This window comes from Rhodamnia argentea, chromosome 1 (genome assembly GCF_020921035.1).
Source record: "Rhodamnia argentea isolate NSW1041297 chromosome 1, ASM2092103v1, whole genome shotgun sequence".
NCBI lineage: Eukaryota > Viridiplantae > Streptophyta > Magnoliopsida > Myrtales > Myrtaceae > Rhodamnia > Rhodamnia argentea.
The window spans coordinates 8885457-8903601 of NC_063150.1; the positions used below are offsets into that span (position 1 = coordinate 8885457).

At 41.3% G+C, this 18145-nt stretch overlaps 3 protein-coding genes across 4 annotated transcripts; 1 reads left to right on the forward strand and 2 right to left on the reverse strand.

The window, feature by feature from the left end:
* Window positions 1–3711: 3711 nt before the first annotated feature.
* On the forward strand, window positions 3712–7832 carry LOC115740135. 2 transcript variants are annotated; one of them, XM_030673540.2, is made up of 4 exons: window positions 3712–3888; window positions 4856–5270; window positions 5352–7318; window positions 7583–7832. In XM_030673540.2, exons 1-3 carry the CDS (start codon window positions 3873–3875, stop codon window positions 7303–7305), a joined length of 2385 nt encoding a protein of 794 aa, XP_030529400.1. In that variant the 5' UTR covers window positions 3712–3872; the 3' UTR covers window positions 7306–7318; window positions 7583–7832. The 2 variants fall into 2 exon arrangements, with proteins under 2 accessions (XP_030529400.1, XP_030529401.1); XM_030673541.2 differs by having other exon boundaries at window positions 4862–5270.
* A 1639-nt stretch (window positions 7833–9471) lies between these two features.
* LOC115740137 (pentatricopeptide repeat-containing protein At5g16640, mitochondrial-like) lies at window positions 9472–12175 on the reverse strand. Its single transcript, XM_030673542.2, has 2 exons — window positions 12048–12175; window positions 9472–11968 (listed from the first exon to the last, which is right to left on the reverse strand). Exon 2 carries the CDS (start codon window positions 11678–11680, stop codon window positions 9788–9790), a length of 1893 nt encoding a protein of 630 aa, XP_030529402.1. The 5' UTR covers window positions 11681–11968; window positions 12048–12175; the 3' UTR covers window positions 9472–9787.
* A 1261-nt stretch (window positions 12176–13436) lies between these two features.
* On the reverse strand, window positions 13437–17100 carry LOC115740149. Its single transcript, XM_030673566.2, has 3 exons — window positions 16703–17100; window positions 14876–16256; window positions 13437–14783 (listed from the first exon to the last, which is right to left on the reverse strand). The coding sequence occupies exons 1-3, from the start codon at window positions 16971–16973 to the stop codon at window positions 14579–14581; spliced, it is 1857 nt and encodes a 618-aa protein (XP_030529426.1). The 5' UTR covers window positions 16974–17100; the 3' UTR covers window positions 13437–14578.
* Window positions 17101–18145: the final 1045 nt, after the last annotated feature.

Here is an 18145-nt window from a genome sequence, read left to right on the forward strand (position 1 = left end):
CAGAAGAACAAGATTGATTTTTATTTTTTTTGGTCGGAGACTAACAAGAGTTGGTGTAGCCCTTTTTTCGGTACAGATATTGTACGCCCTAGAAAAATACACTAAAGAACGGTTGTGGGGACGACACGTGTCGCTCCATCCAGCCTCCTTTGTTTGTGTTTCTTTTAAAATATGTTCACTAGAAGTACTAAAACTTGTCACGAAAGTGCAATTACATATTAAAACTTACAGAAAAGTACAATCAAGTCCTAAGATTTGTCAAATTTGGATCATCAGCCAGTGTTTCGATTAACTTGTCATCTATTTCGGCGGCTAGCAGCTTATTGGTTATGGGTCAGATATTTTACTAGGTAGTATTGGGTTTTTGTCATACCAAAAACCAAACGGAGAAAATTTTCTTTATTTCGGCAATCATTTGCTGTAGGCACTTAGAAAATTTTGCTTCTTTTTTTGCTCTTTATGGGATGAGCTTTGTCCAACTGTATAGGTATCTTTGCTGAAGTCACATTTCCCCCGCACTCTCTACGGCAACAAAGGAGTGCTGGTGAAGGTTTGCTTCCCATTTTCAAGTTTGTTTATGGAGAGAATTTAGCCAGTTGCTTCCACGAGAAACATTAGAAAGCAAGTGAAGCTCACTCAAACTTTCGACTCGACTGAGATCTACCGGTAAATGCATGCAAATTGCCCGTCCGGATACGCCTGGTAAAACCGCCAACCACGAGTTGCAGTCGTAATCTTTGAAGTCACTCTGAGTGAGAGACATTGCGATTCAATTTAATCAACTATGTATGATTCTAAACCCTTAATCACTCAGTCAATCTCTTGAAAATAAGTTGTGCCATGTCTATTTTCTTAGCTCAAAAAATTAGCTAGATATATTATGTCCTATGCATGAGAATCTAATCGATTTGCAGTATCTATCAGTCTTCATCAACTTGATTAATATTAAAAAAAACTGATTAATTTCAATTTGATCAGGCAATGACAAAATGTCCGATTATACTAAAACTAAATGTATATTATTGCATTCTTAGTTGGACAAAGTAAATTTATAGAAAAACATGGCCATGTGCATAAAACATCGTGGGCGGTTGTAAGTATAATGCTAGTGTAATTCATCTATTTTGGATGCCCCTTTTACTCATAACCATCACAGGAGATTCTTAAATATGATCTTAATACTTCAAAGAAGCATGACTAACTTAATACCCTAAACATTTTAGCACCAGTGAAAAGGCAAGTGCCGTAACAATTGAGAATAATGCGGAAACGTGAATTGGAGAACTTTCTGTATATTTTGATGTATCTAGAAAAGTACATGGAGCTTATTTATATGCTTCATTAGAAGACTAAATAAGGTAATAAGATAAACATAATATGCAATATGTAATCAAGGATATGCACTATCAAGGAGATATACGCATAATCCTAAAAGATATAATGAATTGCTTAGGGGTTAAGCTCTTATAACAACCTGTTTTTAGATTCATTTTAGATGTACTTCTAAAAGAAAACACCAAATTTATGTGAGGATGAAGTCCGCTATATTAAAAAAAAAAAAATAGATATTAGCAAACCAGCATAGACCGCCATTACAGTTGAGACCGACATAACTAGGGGTGTCCACGTGTTCTTACCCGACCAAGACTCGAAATTGACCCGAACATGACCCGAACAATCGGATCGGGTCTTTTACGGGTCGGGTTTCGTGTTTCCCATTGTTTTTGGTGATTGTCTTTTTGACCCCAAGAATCCAAGAGAATTGAGGAAGATGTGCTTTGCTGGAAAATCATTTACAGTGCTATTCTAGTATATTGCACTTATTTATCTTGACTATTGTTTATTATGTAATTGACGCGGGCATATCGTCTATTCATACCATGACATTATTCCCCTTACTATCTATTTCTTCCTTGTTGCACTAAATTTCTTGAGACATCGAAAAATACTCATCTTCAGGAGGAGAGATCAAGTGGATTATCCAGAGGATTTGAGTAAGAACATAATTATGATAAGTAGACAAATCCATTAACTAATCAAGTAGGCAATGATAGCACAGAAGTCTTCACAAAACAGCCCTTGTCATTCGATTTTTTTTGCAAACTTGTCCTTTTTCGTGTACCGGCGTGATAGCATAACCATCATAGTAGGGCTATATCGAGGTACACAACAAGTTTCACTTGATGTCTCTGCACTAATATTGATATGTTGTGTTCAAACGTATTCCATTGCATCTGACTATAACAAGAAACCATTACGTTACGGGATTCGGTATGGACGGCACAGTTAAGCGTTGCTCTCGGAAACGGAAGACTTAAAATTCTCGTGTTTTATGTGCCACCTTGCTCAATGCCATCACCTTGGTTTCTCTACGCTTCTCTATGGTTTACTCCCAAAATAAGCACGCGATTTTGGGCTTGGTCACCGGGTCCCTCACCGACCGCATTTACGCCGGCGGTTTCCGGTCGAAATTGGCCGTTGGACTCAATTTGTAACACTTGTAAAGGCTAAGAACTGAATTGGCAAAATCATAATAGATTTAATACTTTTTTTTTTTTACAATTTTCCCTTTATTCATAATATATGTTGCCTAAACTTTCAATTCGACTTATCTCGAGCTATCATGGCATGCATGTAAACTGTCTATCCCAGCACGTTGGGTAAGACTTCTAATCACGAGTTGGCAGTCATAATCTTCTAAATTACTCTAAGTGATAGATAGTGTGTTTCGAATTCATTATATTGGAATTGAGCCCTTAATCACTTAGTTAACCTATTGAGGGTAAATGGCATTTTGCTGATAAATGTAAGTATTTTTATATCTTTTTGTTTTTTTTTTTTTCTCTTTTGAAGTGATAGAGATCAGTGCCTAAACAGGGGGAGGGCGTTGGCTCACGGGAAAATATTTGAAGATGTGACAATGAATCGAACCAGATCGAAACACTCAATCGTCCGCGGACAAAGTCGAAAGGTCGACTGCAAAGGTAGGATGGGCTAGGTATCAATTCCCGAGGTTAGATCGTCTGTAGTAAAGCCGAAACGAGAAATGAAAATTGAAAATTCAATAACAATGGGTTTGTGATTAAAAAGTTAGAAAAGAGGAGCTTGAATACTATAAATTCATATTGTTATATGATAAGAATGATTTTTTATTAAGCATAATAAGTGTACGAGAAATAAATACATGTGAACCTTTTCTTTTCTTTTCTGACCGTAAAAAAAAAAACTTTTAACTATATTATTTGAAATTAATTATTGAGCAGTGAAATTATGAAATAATGCGATTCATATTAATGTGACAAAAATCTTTCTGTCTCGTTTGGTGTCTTCGGCAGTACTTTAATAAATCTCAATCGTGACGACATTGCTAAAAAAATATTCACAATTACCCGTCTTTTAATGAATCAATAATTTGGGTGTGGCATAAGCCGAGCGTAAAATCCCGATCAAGATGGCGGATCTCGTCTCCATACCATTTTTTTTGTTTTGATCTCGATATCGATCAACCAGTTCTTTGGTAATGAATGATGATCTTATTAATGGGGGCAAAATTCGATTTGAAGGTTAAAATTGCGCAACATTAGATAATAATTCGCTTTCATCTAATCGACGAATCGGATAAATATCGTCATTTCTTGAACAGCGTTTTAGCCTTAAAACGAAAGCAGAGCGCGCAAGACACCCGAGAGGGAGTCGTCCTCTTCCTCTTCCTTGAGCTCTAGGGTTTCGGTTCAGTTTCTTCCATCTCTTCGATCGCCCTGTCCTTCCTCGTCGTCTTCTTTCGGCGACGGAGCGACGGATCCGGCTGCCCAGATGGCCGGCGACCCTCGGTGTGGGACGCGGAACGTGCTTCCGAGATCGCGAATCGTGGGATGAGGAGTGATTCTGGTAATTCTGTTCATTGCACTCGAAATTTCAAGGGCCAGTTAGAAATTTATGATTTTGATGTGAACTGCACGATATGTAATGCTTTTCTCTCTTCATCGATCCTCGCATCACTTACTTTGGAACGACGCATCAGTTTAGTTCATTTGGTCTGCGAAGAGTCTGGTTTGTGGAAAGGACGGTGGTGTTTTCGGGCTTTCGATGGCTAAGTGCGCAGATTTTATGATTAATTTGATCAGGCAACGAGATCTGTAGCTAGCTCATGTACGCTTTCTGTAATCCAAACAGATATGGTCCCAAGGTTTTCACATTTTTAAGTTCTGACGCGAAGTTTGCTGGTAGCATGGCTCTGGGAATTGGACTTTGGCGAATGTTGAAGGAAAAGAAAATTGCGTGGTGGAAGTTTTCCTCTTTAATGATAGATTATATGCCTTTGTGCGAATACACAGGAAGAGAGAGAGAGAGTATAGGACATGAGAGACAAAACGGAGTATCTGGTTTTCTGTGAAAAATCAGTCTACCTTTTTAGTGAATCTGATAGAGAAAGATATTTATCCCCTTCTTTACTAGAAGTTTTAGATGGAGTTCGTAGTAAGACCACTTTATGACAAGCACTGGAATGCTGGAGGGATTTGGATAAAACTCTTCATCGCCTTTGCATCCGGGCATGCACTTATAAGGTTTAAATCAAAATAAAGATGAAGGAAGAAAGAGAGTGCCAAGTGAGGGAGACAGAGAGATAGGGGAGAGGCTGTTGTTCGTTAACGCATCTTGGTCCATGGAAAGGAAGTAATGTGTAGTTAGACTTTTGCAGTGTGGATTGAGCCCCTCCTTATCGATATTGTCAACGCATTTTCTTTATTTGCGTAAACGGCTGAATCAAAGTCTCAGATTCTGGCCTGTGGCTGCTGTTTTTCTTTGTGAGTTTGCATAAAAAGTGTTGCTGGATTTCATATAAGTGTTTTGGCAGTGGCAGAGTTATTGAATAAAGTTGGCGTATGGAATGATTTGCAAGCAATTGTTTTGCTGAGGCAGGCCATGGCAGGAACAAGAATAATTGCTATTTGTCAGTCAGGTGGTGGATTTGAGACTCTTGAGGATGGTTCTCTATCATATCGAGGTGGCGAAGCTCATGCTATAGACATTGATGACCAAGTGAAGTTTAATGATTTCAAGAATGAAGTAGCAGAAATGTTTAATTGTAACATCAATTCTATGTCCATCAAGTACTTCCTACCTGGTAATAGGAAGACGCTGATAACCGTCTCAAATGACAAGGACTTGAAGAGAATGGTAAAGTTCCATGGGGATTCTGCTACTGTGGATATTTACATCATAATGGAAGAAGTTGTTGCCCAAGAAGTGTCAAACATGCCTGCCAGTAGGTAAAACATCTGTTAGTGTTCAATAATGAGCTTGTCTAATTTTTGAACTTTTGCTTGAAACTTCTTGTTCCTTATTTGTAGATCCAGCAGGACAACTTTGTCAGAAGCAGCAGTTTCAGTTGACACTCCTCTTGATGTTGTGGATGATATTGTGGTTGACACAACACATCCTGACATTCCGCTCATTGCCCCTCTTAATATGATCGCTGGCATCAACCAAATCGAACCCCATGTTGATATGCAGACTGATGTTTCTCCTATTCTGCCTCTCATTGGTTTTGATAGTGAGAAGCATGCCAAAGGTGCTCAGCACTGGCAGAATGCTATTACTGGTGAGGGCCAAAGATTCAGTGGTGTCCATGAGTTTCGTGAAGCTTTGAGGAAATATGCCATTGCCCATCAGTTTGCATTTAAGTATAAGAAGAATGACAGTCACCGGGTCACTGTCAAATGCAAAGCGGAAGGCTGTCCTTGGAGGATCCATGCATCTAGGTTGTCAACCACTCAGTTGATATGCATTAAGAAAATGAATCCAACGCACACTTGTGAAGGGGCTGTTGTAACAACAGGACATCAGGCTACAAGGAGTTGGGTTGCTAGTATAATTAAGGAAAAGTTGAGGGTTTTCCCAGATTACAAACCCAAAGACATTGTGAACGATATCAAGCAGGAGTATGGAATCCAATTAAATTATTTTCAGGCATGGCGTGGAAAAGAAATTGCAAAGGAGCAGCTCCAGGGTTCTTATAAAGATGCATATAGCCAATTACCTTATTTTTGCAAACAGATTATGGAGACTAATCCAGGTAGTCTGGCTACTTTTACTACCAAAGAGGACTCAAGCTTCCATCGCCTTTTTGTGTCATTTCATGCCTCATTGTTTGGTTTTCAGCAAGGTTGCCGGCCGCTTCTTTTCCTTGATGGCCTTCCCATAAAATCAAAATACCAAGGCACGCTGCTGGCTGCAACAGCTGCCGATGGCAATGATGCTGCTTTTCCAGTTGCTTTTGCTGTTGTAGATGTAGAAAGTAATGATAACTGGCGCTGGTTTTTACTACAACTGAAGTCTGCGCTCTCGACATCTATACCCCTAACGTTTATTGCAGACAGGCAGAAGGGATTAAGAGAGTCCATTTCTGAGGTGTTCGAAGGCTCATACCATGGTTATTGCCTGAGATATTTGGCAGAGGAACTCATTAGAGACCTGAAGGGGCATTTTTCTCATGAAGTGAAACGTCTCATTGTGGAGGATCTTTATGCTGCTGCTTATGCAGCCAGGCCTGAAAATTTTGAGCAGTGCATCCATAGCATCAAAAGCATCTCTCCAGAAGCTTATAATTGGATTATCCAAAGTGAACCACAGAACTGGGCTAATGCCTATTTTCAGGGTGCACGATATAACTACATTGCCTCGAACTTTGGTGAGCACTTCTTCAGTTGCATATCGGATACACAAGAATTGCCAATTACCCAACTGGTTGATGTGATCCGTGGCAAAATGGTGGAGTTAATTTGTACCCGACGGGCAGAGACAAGCCGTTGGTTGTCCAAGCTTACCCCTTCAATGGAGGAGAAGCTTGAAAAGGAAAGCGTTAAAGCGCGTAGTCTGCAAGTGCTATTGTCAGCTGGTAGCACGTTTGAAGTCCGTGGAGAATCTATTGAAATTGTTGACATCGATCGCTGGGATTGTAGCTGCAAAGGTTGGCAGCTGACTGGTTTACCATGCTCTCATGCGATTGCCGTTATTGGCTGCATTGGTCAAAGCCCTTATGATTACTGTTCAAGATATTTCACAACTGAGAGCTATACATTGACATATTCAGAATCTGTGCATCCAACTTGTTCTTCAGACCTAACGGTAGAGAAGGATGTTTGTCCTGCTACAGTTACCGTGACCCCTCCTTTTAATCGCCGTCCGCCTGGTCGGCCCACTACCAAAAAGGTCGGGTCCCAAGACATAGTCAAACGCCAACTGCAGTGCAGTAGATGCAAGGGCATTGGGCACAATAAGTCCACTTGCAAGGAGGTTTTGTAACTTGTTAGAAAATGTAAGTACGCGGCCTTTTTGCTCCATTTTCAGCATTTGCATGTAGGGTTTTGTCCCTCGGGCCCATTCTTTGCACTAGCATTTAGGTGATGTACATATCGATTCTTTCATTGAACTAGCTTGCAAATGTCCCTTCCCCGTGTGGGCTTATTCATAGTCTCTCAGCACTGAGAGAGATCCCCTCTCTTCTTTGCCCCCTTCTCTTGTCTGCTACATTGCTTATGCCATTCAAACTGGTCCATACCCTTTTGTTCTCTATGGGCAGGAATAATCTTAAAGGCAGGGCGTCAAGAGCCATTGATCTAACATTGCTCTGAACAGCATAGATTGATACTAAAACCTGTCTTGTTTCCTAAATAAGCTGCCTCCTCCTCCTCCTCTTCTCTCTCTCTCTTGGCTCAGTTGTATTTAACTTTATCTTTGGTGATAATAAGGAATGTAATCTTGGGATATATGTAATTTCTTAGTTGCAGTCAACTAACTCTTTGGGAGGTAAAATGTTTCTTTCGCGGGTAGTTTATTGCATAAGTAAAATGGCTTGACAGGCCACTCATAAAGCCTGGAAAAATGGACTGTATTTTGTCTTCGCTCCTATGAACAGGAACAATTATCCCTTTGGATGATGTCGACTGCGGGACAACGACATTAAGGGCTTCCAGTAAGTACTGAAGATTGACATATTCAACATTCAAATAAAATTAAGCACGTTTGATAAACAACTAGCGTTGAGTTAAAAGATTCAATGCAGTCAAGAAATCACTTTTAACTCCGTGCAAGATGAGCTTACTCAATTCATTCAATTGTAAAGGCAGTGAATGGGGGATAAAATATTATCTATTGCATTGCTCTAAGCCTATAATCTACCAATCAACCACTATATATTTGGCAAGAGAAAAAAGTATTATTCAACAGTCAATGTTTAAATGCTACAAAACCATATTTTGGTTTCATTTTTCAGCAGTTGCATAAAATGCAAGTTATGAATTTCCAGTTTTACCAAACAGATACCCTATGTCTCACTACAGATGTGTTTTTATTGAAGAGGCTAATTGACCCAAGAGCTAGGGGTTTGCTCGAATGGTCAATATTTATGATCCTTGGTATACTCGAACACCACCTGAAGACCAGTGACCAAAAAGAAAAAGAAAAACATTGGATCTGGCTCCCTAGATGTGCAAAAGTTTCGTTGTATCAATGCTATCCTAGTATGGGGTCATTCCTTCTTGAGCAATTGCATGAACCCGACATTGTGCAGCCTGTAGAACTGGGAATCCACGTTCATTACACGCTGGACAACAGAATTTTTTTAGTACACGATCCAGAGACAAGGGAGTGAGTAGAGAGCAACAGCAGTTGTATCTGCTAGTTGCATTAGGGCGACGATTATGGCTGTCCGCTCCCTACAACGCTAGGTCGGGAAAATGGTTTGGAATATTAGCTTTCTAATTCTGTTTAGCCGGAAAAAAAAAACACGCATTTTAACCCTTTCAAGGCATGAAATGTGGCGCAAGCAAGTGCGAATGCGCTGTGTATGTAGCGGAATGCTGGTGAAAGTGGACCTGTTTCCAGGATAGTAAGTCTTTTGGTCCTTCCTTTGTTTGCACTCATTTGCACGGCGACACAGCGCGATGCGGAAATGGGAGAAACTTTCAGGTGTCAACGCTTACGATTGTGTTACTGATCATGACCATCGTGCTGTTGAAAGTTCTTTCCTCTGAGGGAATGTAATGTGCATGAGACGTAGCCATGTATGTCCTGAAAAGTTGCACCTTTGAAAGTACATGTTCTTTTATAGCCCAAAAAGGTAGCCATGGGGCATCACGCTTTCATTTTGGTCTTAACCCTCCTTCTCAGAAAAGAGTAATTGAAAGGATTTGCCGGGTTTGATTCCCCTCGTGCAGGAGGGTTATACGATAGATTGCTACTTGAATCCACCTCTTTGCCAAACCAAAAGATGTGTCAACAATCTGTTGTGGTTAAATTGGGTTATGAGATAATATGAATCTCATGCGGTTGACCAGCAAATTCTCACCCATTATAGAATCCATATCAGGCCATTGAATCCCTTAAACACCGATAGAACTTAGCGGCAAGAAAATTGATATGCATCGAGGAAGACATGCCTCATTGTAAGTAGGCAAGGGAAGAGAAATAGTCCAACCAGAGTGAACTCTACCACGAGTTTGAGTAGAAGTGTACAAATTGGATGTTTCATGTCATTTCCTAAAGATGAGTACAGTATTATACAGTTACGGATATCTATGATTCTTCTCTTGATTGCAAAACTGAATAAAGAACAACCAAGTACGTACTCGAGATTAATCAGATATCAAGATGGCCCTAAGAACCTATCTTTCCTTTGCAGTATGCTCGGTTAACCACCAGATAATGTTTCAAAAGAGCATCGGCGCCAGAGGCGATTAAGACAATTGCTTGTGGGCGCATTACTGAAGAGGAATGGATTCTAGAATCAATCATCGCCCAAGCTCTCAGAAAGTATATCACTGACGCTGTCTCGAATGGTTGAATAATCAGACGCCAAGTTTCTACAGTCTACTTCCTCTCCAGCCTTAGATCCTATTACCAATCCATGGGTTTTAGCATCTGGTACCCAACCCTTTTCCAACATCAAGTCCAACAACTGTTGAGCTTTGCTCTTGTTACCCTCTTTCCAGAAGCCATTAATCAGTAAGCCGTATGCATCTGAATCTAGAATTTTGTAGTTGGAGACAACTATATTGATCGCATTGGAGATCATATTTAACCGAGAAAAATTGGCAAAATGAGACACTAACTCAGATAAGACATCTGTTCCAGGTAATGAACCTTCACTAACCATCAGATTGAACAGAGATGCAGCATCTTTCATCCGATTCTGCAAGATCATGGTCTTTATGAGGATGCAATAAGCCTCCACACCAATTATGCATCCCCCCACCAGCATGACTGAGTACAAGGCCAGAACACACTTAGCACTGTATTTCCTAGCCAACCCATGCAAGATGATGGTGTATGCATCACTTGTACACATAGCACCACATTTAAAGGCCAACCTTCTAACCTTTAATGCCTCATCAACCCCTTTTGTTTCATAGATACATTTAATCAGCTTACTGAATGAGCAAGATTCAAGAGGAACTCCACTCTCAGCCATGTAATTAAACACTTCAGCAGCCTTTAGAGTCTTCCCTTCCTCGCAAAGACCTTCAACTAGCTTAGAGTAAGAGAGAGTGTCTAAAATCCAACACTCGGCACAAACGTGATTAAATATCTCAAAAGCATTATCGTATTTCCCTAATTTACAATAGCCAACAACAAGAGCTGATAATGTGGGGGAATCAGGAATGAAACCACAAACAGACATCCTGCCTAGAAATCCAAGAGCTTCTCTGAGCCTGGAGTGCTCGCAAAGCCATCTGATCAGAATATTCCAGGTACAGCAGTCAACTATATTCCTATGACACATTTTCTCAAACAGTTCTTTTGCCAATAAAATTTTTCCAGCACTGCAGCAACCTTCCAGCAATCTATTGTAAGCAGAAGTTGCAGAAACTTGTTTGTCTTCCAAGAACTCTATTGCCTCGTCTAATTGCCAAGACATACAAAAAGCATTCACGATATCCTCAAATGCGTCATCTGAGGGTGCAACACCACAATCTATCATACTCTCAAGAATGTCCTTCGCCTCATCAACCAAAAAGTTGTTGCACAAATGATGGATAACACTATTGTAAATCACTGGATGCGGAGGAAAATCAGAAGCTTTCATTTTCTTGAACAAGCACATTCCTACCTCCAACTTATTTTCACTTAAGACAAGAGGAATGACACAGGAATAAAAACCTAAATCCAGCTCAGTCCCCAGTTCGAGCATCTCGCGCAACACCATACACGATTCATCCACTAAATTTTTAGCAAGGAGATTCTTAACAAGTATGTCAAAGGTTCTACAATTTGGCGCACACCCCTTCTTATCCATTCTTCTATATTGATCCAAAGCAGAATCAACCATATCATCCTCAAGGAGAGCCTCTAACAAAAAATTTAAAGTCTCGACTGTTGGTACTCTTCCCGCCTTGACCATTTCTTTATATACAAACAGAACATCCCTCAATTTCCTCTTCTCCTCCACAAGAGCACCCAGCACAACATTGAACATATCTACAGAGGGTTTATAATCACCTAGGTTCATGCTCGCAAGAATCCGCATTGCTTCGTCGAGCTTACCGTGCTTCACGAATTGATCAACCAGTGAGGCGAGAGCGGCTTCAGCTTCAGCCCCTATGCATCTATCCGCAATCATGCTCTGACAAAACCCATCGATCTCTTGAATTTTCCCGGCCAGACCAAGCTTAAGAATCATAGTGGAGTACGTATCCACGGTGTGCCGAAATGCCTTTTGAAGGGAGACCCATTTGAAAACCTTCACCGCAGATTCTACGTCACTGGCGCTATCAAGAACCCGGATTAAGCCCTCCGGGGCGAGCTTATTTCTCAGAAACTTGAGATTAGCCTCAAAGTCGGAGGCTTTCGAGGGATTGCGATCATTTTCCGAGTGAATTTCGACGCCGACCGCGCACGGAATCGAGGAGAAGCGCGCAGCAAGGTTGACCCATGTGGGGATTCTTCCAACAGATGCTAAAGCTGAAAGCTTTACGGACATTGAAGGAACTCATGAGCCTCGGTCAGTCCATGGAGGATGAAACGATCAGAAAGAGTCAGACACTCACCGCCAAGAAGCAGCAGTTTATCAGATGCGTGGATCGGCGAAATTCTACTTTGTTTTCAGCAACAGAGAAGGTTACTCTCTCTCTTTGATAGGTCAAGATCCTTTTTAGTTTTGGGGGCAGAATTTTCTTATTCACCACTTCTACTTATAATTATTTGCTCAATCATAAACTAAAAAAACTGTATTCTTAGTCAACAAAGAAAAAAAAGCCATATACGAAATTACTTGTCAATATTAGAATATTTTTAAAAATATATATATGGTGTTATTTGTGAAGTAAAAGTCAAAATGTGGGCAGGGTGAATTGGGAAATAAATCCGTATTAAAGCAAAGCAAAAATCCTTTTGGACAACTTTATTTTTCCATTTCTGAAGTAAAAGTTTGTTTGATTACGTAACTTTATTTTTCTATTTTTGAAGTATTTTTTTACTTTAGAAATAGTTTTGGAGCTATTTGAAAAGATAAAAAAAAACGTTACTTCTTTTCAAAAAAAAAAAATCAATTTCTGCTCATGAACAGTAATAAAAAAAATTAACTTCTGATCAAAAATTGATTTTCGGAGCAGAAATGTTGGTATACGCACTCTTATTGGCTTTAGAAGAGTAAAATTAGACGGCAGTATTGAACATGGAAGGACATGAAACAAAGTATCAACTATAGACGGAACGATTAAGGATTATGCTATTAGCTTGTCGTAGAAATTAAAATATTTCCGTAATAAGTAAATCATCTAGCTTATTAAATAAAAGTGCAATGTTCCTTGTGGACACACGTTCATGCAAAAACACAAATTGAAAACCCCTAATGTTGCAAAAGGTATTCTGTGTGTGGATTACACGGTGGTGCTGTGACGTAATCCATTCAAGCAAATTATGGATTTGAAGTTTGAACATCTCTCTTGATGTGATCACTGCATAATAGATCTTGTCCCATTATTGTTATTTCTGCATCATGTGAATATGTCCTGCGCCGCCTTGTTTTTTAAACGAGGAGTTCCGAGGGAAAGCAAAATAACTTGGACAAATTTCTTACCAATTCATCCAATATCACTCAGTAAACATGTCGAATTATTCTGGTATTACCAGTTGAAACCAGAAATAGGCAACATTCCGGGAAATCGTTTGCATTCCTTTGCACCTTCCTTTTCCTAAACTTCAGCAACAAATTCATATACAGCAGTAGCAGGCGAAAAGCATCACTCTCATGCTATAGGGATCTCCTGTGGAAACCTCTGCTATGAGTAAGATGTTCCTAGAGAGACCAACCTCGCCAAAGGGTGCCCCTTCTAACAATTGCAGAAACCACCAAACTCATGCAAACATTCCTACTCACCATTACTATGAATTACAGAGGCAATCCTCGTACCAAAACTTAAGAGACATGCAAATAATAGGAAGAGAAATTAATGACAGCTTATCTAACAGGATGATCATTATCAGATAATAGGCCCATCAAGATATATCCACAAGTACATCACCCCTTTCAGGTTAAATCTGCTTGACAAGAACCGTAAACGAGATCCGGAAAATGGACAGACACAAAGGGAAAAGTGAAGTTTAAGAACTAACAAGTTTCACCGAGTAATATTACCTTACTAATACAGGAATTACATTTCACTTTACATAAAAGCTCAATGACTTCACTCGAACTTCAGAGAGATGATTTTATGGCATCCATATCTGTGCTTAAAACTTCTCTCCTCTTCCTTTTCTCGACATCATGTGAGATATTATGCGCATGAAGTGACGTGATAACGGGACATAAATTGCCGTCAGCTTGTAATCCATTACATAGAGCTTCGCAAAAACTGATCATGTAGAGTTTCATTGCTGCGTATACTTTGGAGGATCCACAATTCCATAGCCAAAGACTAAACTTCCAGCAGCATCTCAAAGAGGACCCATTTTCCAACAAACTAGTAGCATTTCTTTCTCGACTTCTTTTGACAGTCTAAGCATCAGATCAATGAAGCAAGGAGCCTTTTTGCAAGAACCTCCAACTTGCCCCATAAGAAAAGACCAACAGTAACTTCCACCATAATATGGTTGCATGGATATTTAAATCCATGGAATGGTTCCACGTGTCTCAGTTCTAAAATGTCGCAGCGTAGGTTGGAAAGACATCATCATCATATGCCTATAATCAAAACACCTAAGGGAAAAATGTAAAGCACATGGCAGAGGAATCTATATCCAACATCTTGTGAACCTCAAAGCTTCATGTTCCAAGGGTTTACCTACTCCGTCAATTCATTAGACCAGGATACGCCCCTTGGTTTTCTCAGATACCAGTCATCAAAATGATCGTAACTTACCACATTTACACCAAATACGACCCACCTTCACATTCGGTGTATGGTACGCTTCCATGCAAGACGACCCCTTGGTTACGGCAGATCGAGGATCTATGACTAGGAAAGGTGAAGAAACAAAAATCTGATGGGCAAAAATCAAAATTCAAGAATCCTAGGTGGAGATGGGATAATAGGGGCTCAGCTCCTCAAGACCCCCCGGGACTACCTACATTCCTTGCCTATTCCCACCCACTCCCCCATCCGTCGTCACTGGCCACAGAGTTGGTGTTGGCCTCCGGAAGATTAATCTTAAGAGGCTGCCATCCTGATTGGTGGTGCACTATCCATCTTTTCGCTGTAAGTGTTAAGTTTAGAATTCGTAGAACATCACCTAAAGCAAGTTGTTTCAAGCACATGTGCTTCATAGTAATACCCGCTTCATACCTAGATGGCAATCGAAAGAACATGTAAGTGAATCTTTCTCAATGCAAAAAATGTTGAGATACCATGAATGAATTCATAGTAAGAGGACCAACCTGCACTGAGAAGCCAGAATTGCAGACCGTCCTACGGATGATGTCAAGAACTTCTGAATCTCGTTCCATGTTGCTTTAGAATAATCCTTTGCATTGCCACCCAAAGGATTCACACAATTCCATACTTTTTCATTCTTACCAACATACAATTGGATGGTGCCCAAATTTCGCTTCACTATCATTTGATGCTCAATGGCACTCTCTAGGCCCTGTTTCACGTCAGTGTTGCGATGCTTGGGATCTCCATAGCGAATGCAATCAATAATATTGGCTTCGGTTGGCATAATCTTTTCGTTCTTTAGGGTGTCCAAGGCGAGTAAGATAACTCCTATAAGACCTTGGGTGTACTCGGAAGGTTTTGGATATCCAGGAGTTCCCCAAGGACCATTAATTGGAAAATCAGGAGTAGACGGGGCAGAGGAAGATGAGGACGGATACTCAGGGCATTGAGGAAGCCTATTGTTCATGGTGTCATGATAGGTTGATGGCTTGTTTTTGGCAAGGCTAGGCATCTGTTTTAGCTCTCCATTCTGCTGATGAAAAGTAGGAGGATTCTGAACATTGCTTGGGTGAACCGAAATATTTAACTTACTGATATCTGGAGGAAGACCCTGTGAACTTCTAGGCCTATCTGGCCTAGGAGGCACCATAGGAGTGCTACCAAAAGGAGTACTGTAGGGCGGATACAAATTCGCTTGTGGGGGTGCAGGTTGCACAGGAAAGTCTGGCCTTGGAGGAGTTGGATAATGAATCTGATAGTTGCCTTGCCCGTTGCTATGGCTCCAAGAAGGATCATGATTGCCAGAGATAACAGATCCACCAATGGGACCCCTATAGTTAGATGCGCCATACTGGTGAAAGCTTGAATTGTTTTGATCATCTCCAGACCCAAAGGGTGCACTCGAATTCTTTGAACCATGATGAACCGAATTTTTCCAGTTTCCTTTTCCTTTATTATGTTTAGGTTCATTGCCCTTTCCCATATTGGGAAACTTCTGGTTCCCTAAGTGAGAACTTTCGCAATGGACATCCCCAGATTGCTTCATTGGAAAAGATTTAGAAACTGGGACCGGTAATGTATCCGAACTAGAAGAAACAAAAGCATTGTTACCAAGCTGTTGTGAGTTGACGCTCGTCAATGGAGGCCCACCGGCCACAAGACTGGTCCACAACCACACGGTCTTTGCAGCAGCCTGTAAGGGTGCCGATGCCTTTTGAGGCTGCGCTAGAAGAATGTTGTACCTTCTCATGCGCAGCTGATGAAGAGCGTTAGAAAAGTCTCGATCACCCGAGATCAAAAGATAATTAGCTGGTGCAGGATTGTCCACCGCCCAGAACAACATGTCCACCAGTATCTTCTTATCGCTCGCATCTTTAACACCTGCGAATGATAAACTGACTCAGCTTATGTTTCTATCCCAAAAGCAACGGAGGAAAGTAGTAGTTCCACGGTCAAGTATGTCCATTTGCAGAGAACAAATTTAAGCTAAATTCAGGTCCAAGGAAGCCATAACAACCGAGTAGATCTAAGCATTCTTAACATAGAAACGCAATTACTGCAGAGGTACAACGACAATCTAGTGGAGATGCCTTTTAAAGGTCAATCAAAATTAAAGCCAGAGACAACCACAGGTATCCCCAGATCAAGCTCATGCTTAATTCAGCTGAAGCAACTAAAACTAACTGGAAAAACAAAATTAATGGCCGATCAGCGCAAAGACACAGAGGGAAGAATCAAATCCTTCGTCAGACGATCGCAACGAACGAACACGATGAATTCACACATCGATCAGCATCTACAAGCGGCGAAGGAGGAGGAGGCGTTACCGGCGGGGACGTGGTTGAGAGCGATGCCGGTGCTGGAGAGCGCCTGCTGGACAGCGGCGGGGATGCGCGTGGTGTCGCCGTAGGAGGAGATGGAGACGGGGCCACTGTAGTTGAGCTTGGCGAGGGCGGAGCTTATGTTCTGAGCGATCGCGTGGGGGTCGCAGACCTTGGGCACGTGGCAGTTCTCGATGTCCCACCACACCGACGTCTTCGCGTTCACGTACTGCGCCTCCGCCAGGCCTCCCCCTCCGTCGCCGCCGCCGCCGCCCATGGTTCTTCCCCCCCACCAACGAGATCCGCGCCGGAGATCGCGACGACCCGGAACCGATCACATAACCCCACACGCGCGTAATGGGAAGAACTGGGTCGAGCCCCGCGTGCCGCGAGCGCGCGTCTTGTAGAGAGAGAAAGAGGGTGTGAGGAAGATGAGAAGTGGGTAGGTGGAGGAGTGAGAGCGATGAGAGGCAGAGCCGCAGAGGAGACTTGGGGAAGATGACGACTCTTTCCCTTTCACATTGGTTTGCTCTCTGCTTCCTTTGAGAATCTCCGTTTCAAAGCACCGTCCTCGGTACTATAATTAACAAATGATGCGTCAATTTTTCTCTTTTCTTCATTTTTATACCCCCCGTCTTTTTTTTCTTTGCAAATTCTCCCCGAAGGGAATATTATTTTTGCAATTACACCCAAGATTGCACGTATGGATGTGACCGTGATGTGAAGAAGAAGTCCCCACAATGTGAAACTCGATGTGCAAAAATCAGGAGCTCCCCCACTCGTGGAAATTTCATTGCGAGCGGACGGTGCCGCGACGAGTGCGAATTGGTTCAAATTGACGTGGTCGGGGTCCTCTTGAGAGTCAACAAGTTGGAATAGGTGCGTTGAAAGCTATAAGATTTATTGCGATAGCGTAATCGAGTTTTAAAAATTATCAAGAATTTCATTAAATTTTAATATTTATCGAATTGGTGTAATCAAGTCATTTCGCCAACACATCCAAATTAACTAACGGGGAAATGTTGACGTTCTGTTTTTTTGTTTTATTATCCTACGCGGTGGCAATGACGCGGGTTGAAACGACATCGTTTAAGTCCGGATCTGATTTTTAATGTTGTGTTTTATTGAATTGCATAAAAGAATAAGCTATTTTTTCATAAAAGGAAAAGGAAAAACCATTCAAGGGCTGCAGTTGACTCCCCACCCAGTCTATTGCGAAATCAAATATGGCCGAGGGCCGACAACCCCTGTTGGCCATACCTCGCCATCGCTGACCCTTCCCAGAGATTGTGGGGCGGTAGGCGACGAGGGCTGGTTTCTCACCTATTGTTTTGTTTGAATTTAGCTTGTTCTTAATTTAATCTATATAAAATTTAATATTTTCTAACCGTATATTTCATGTCTTAACCACGTAGTTTTAGTCAATCGAGAGCAAGAACCGAACCAACA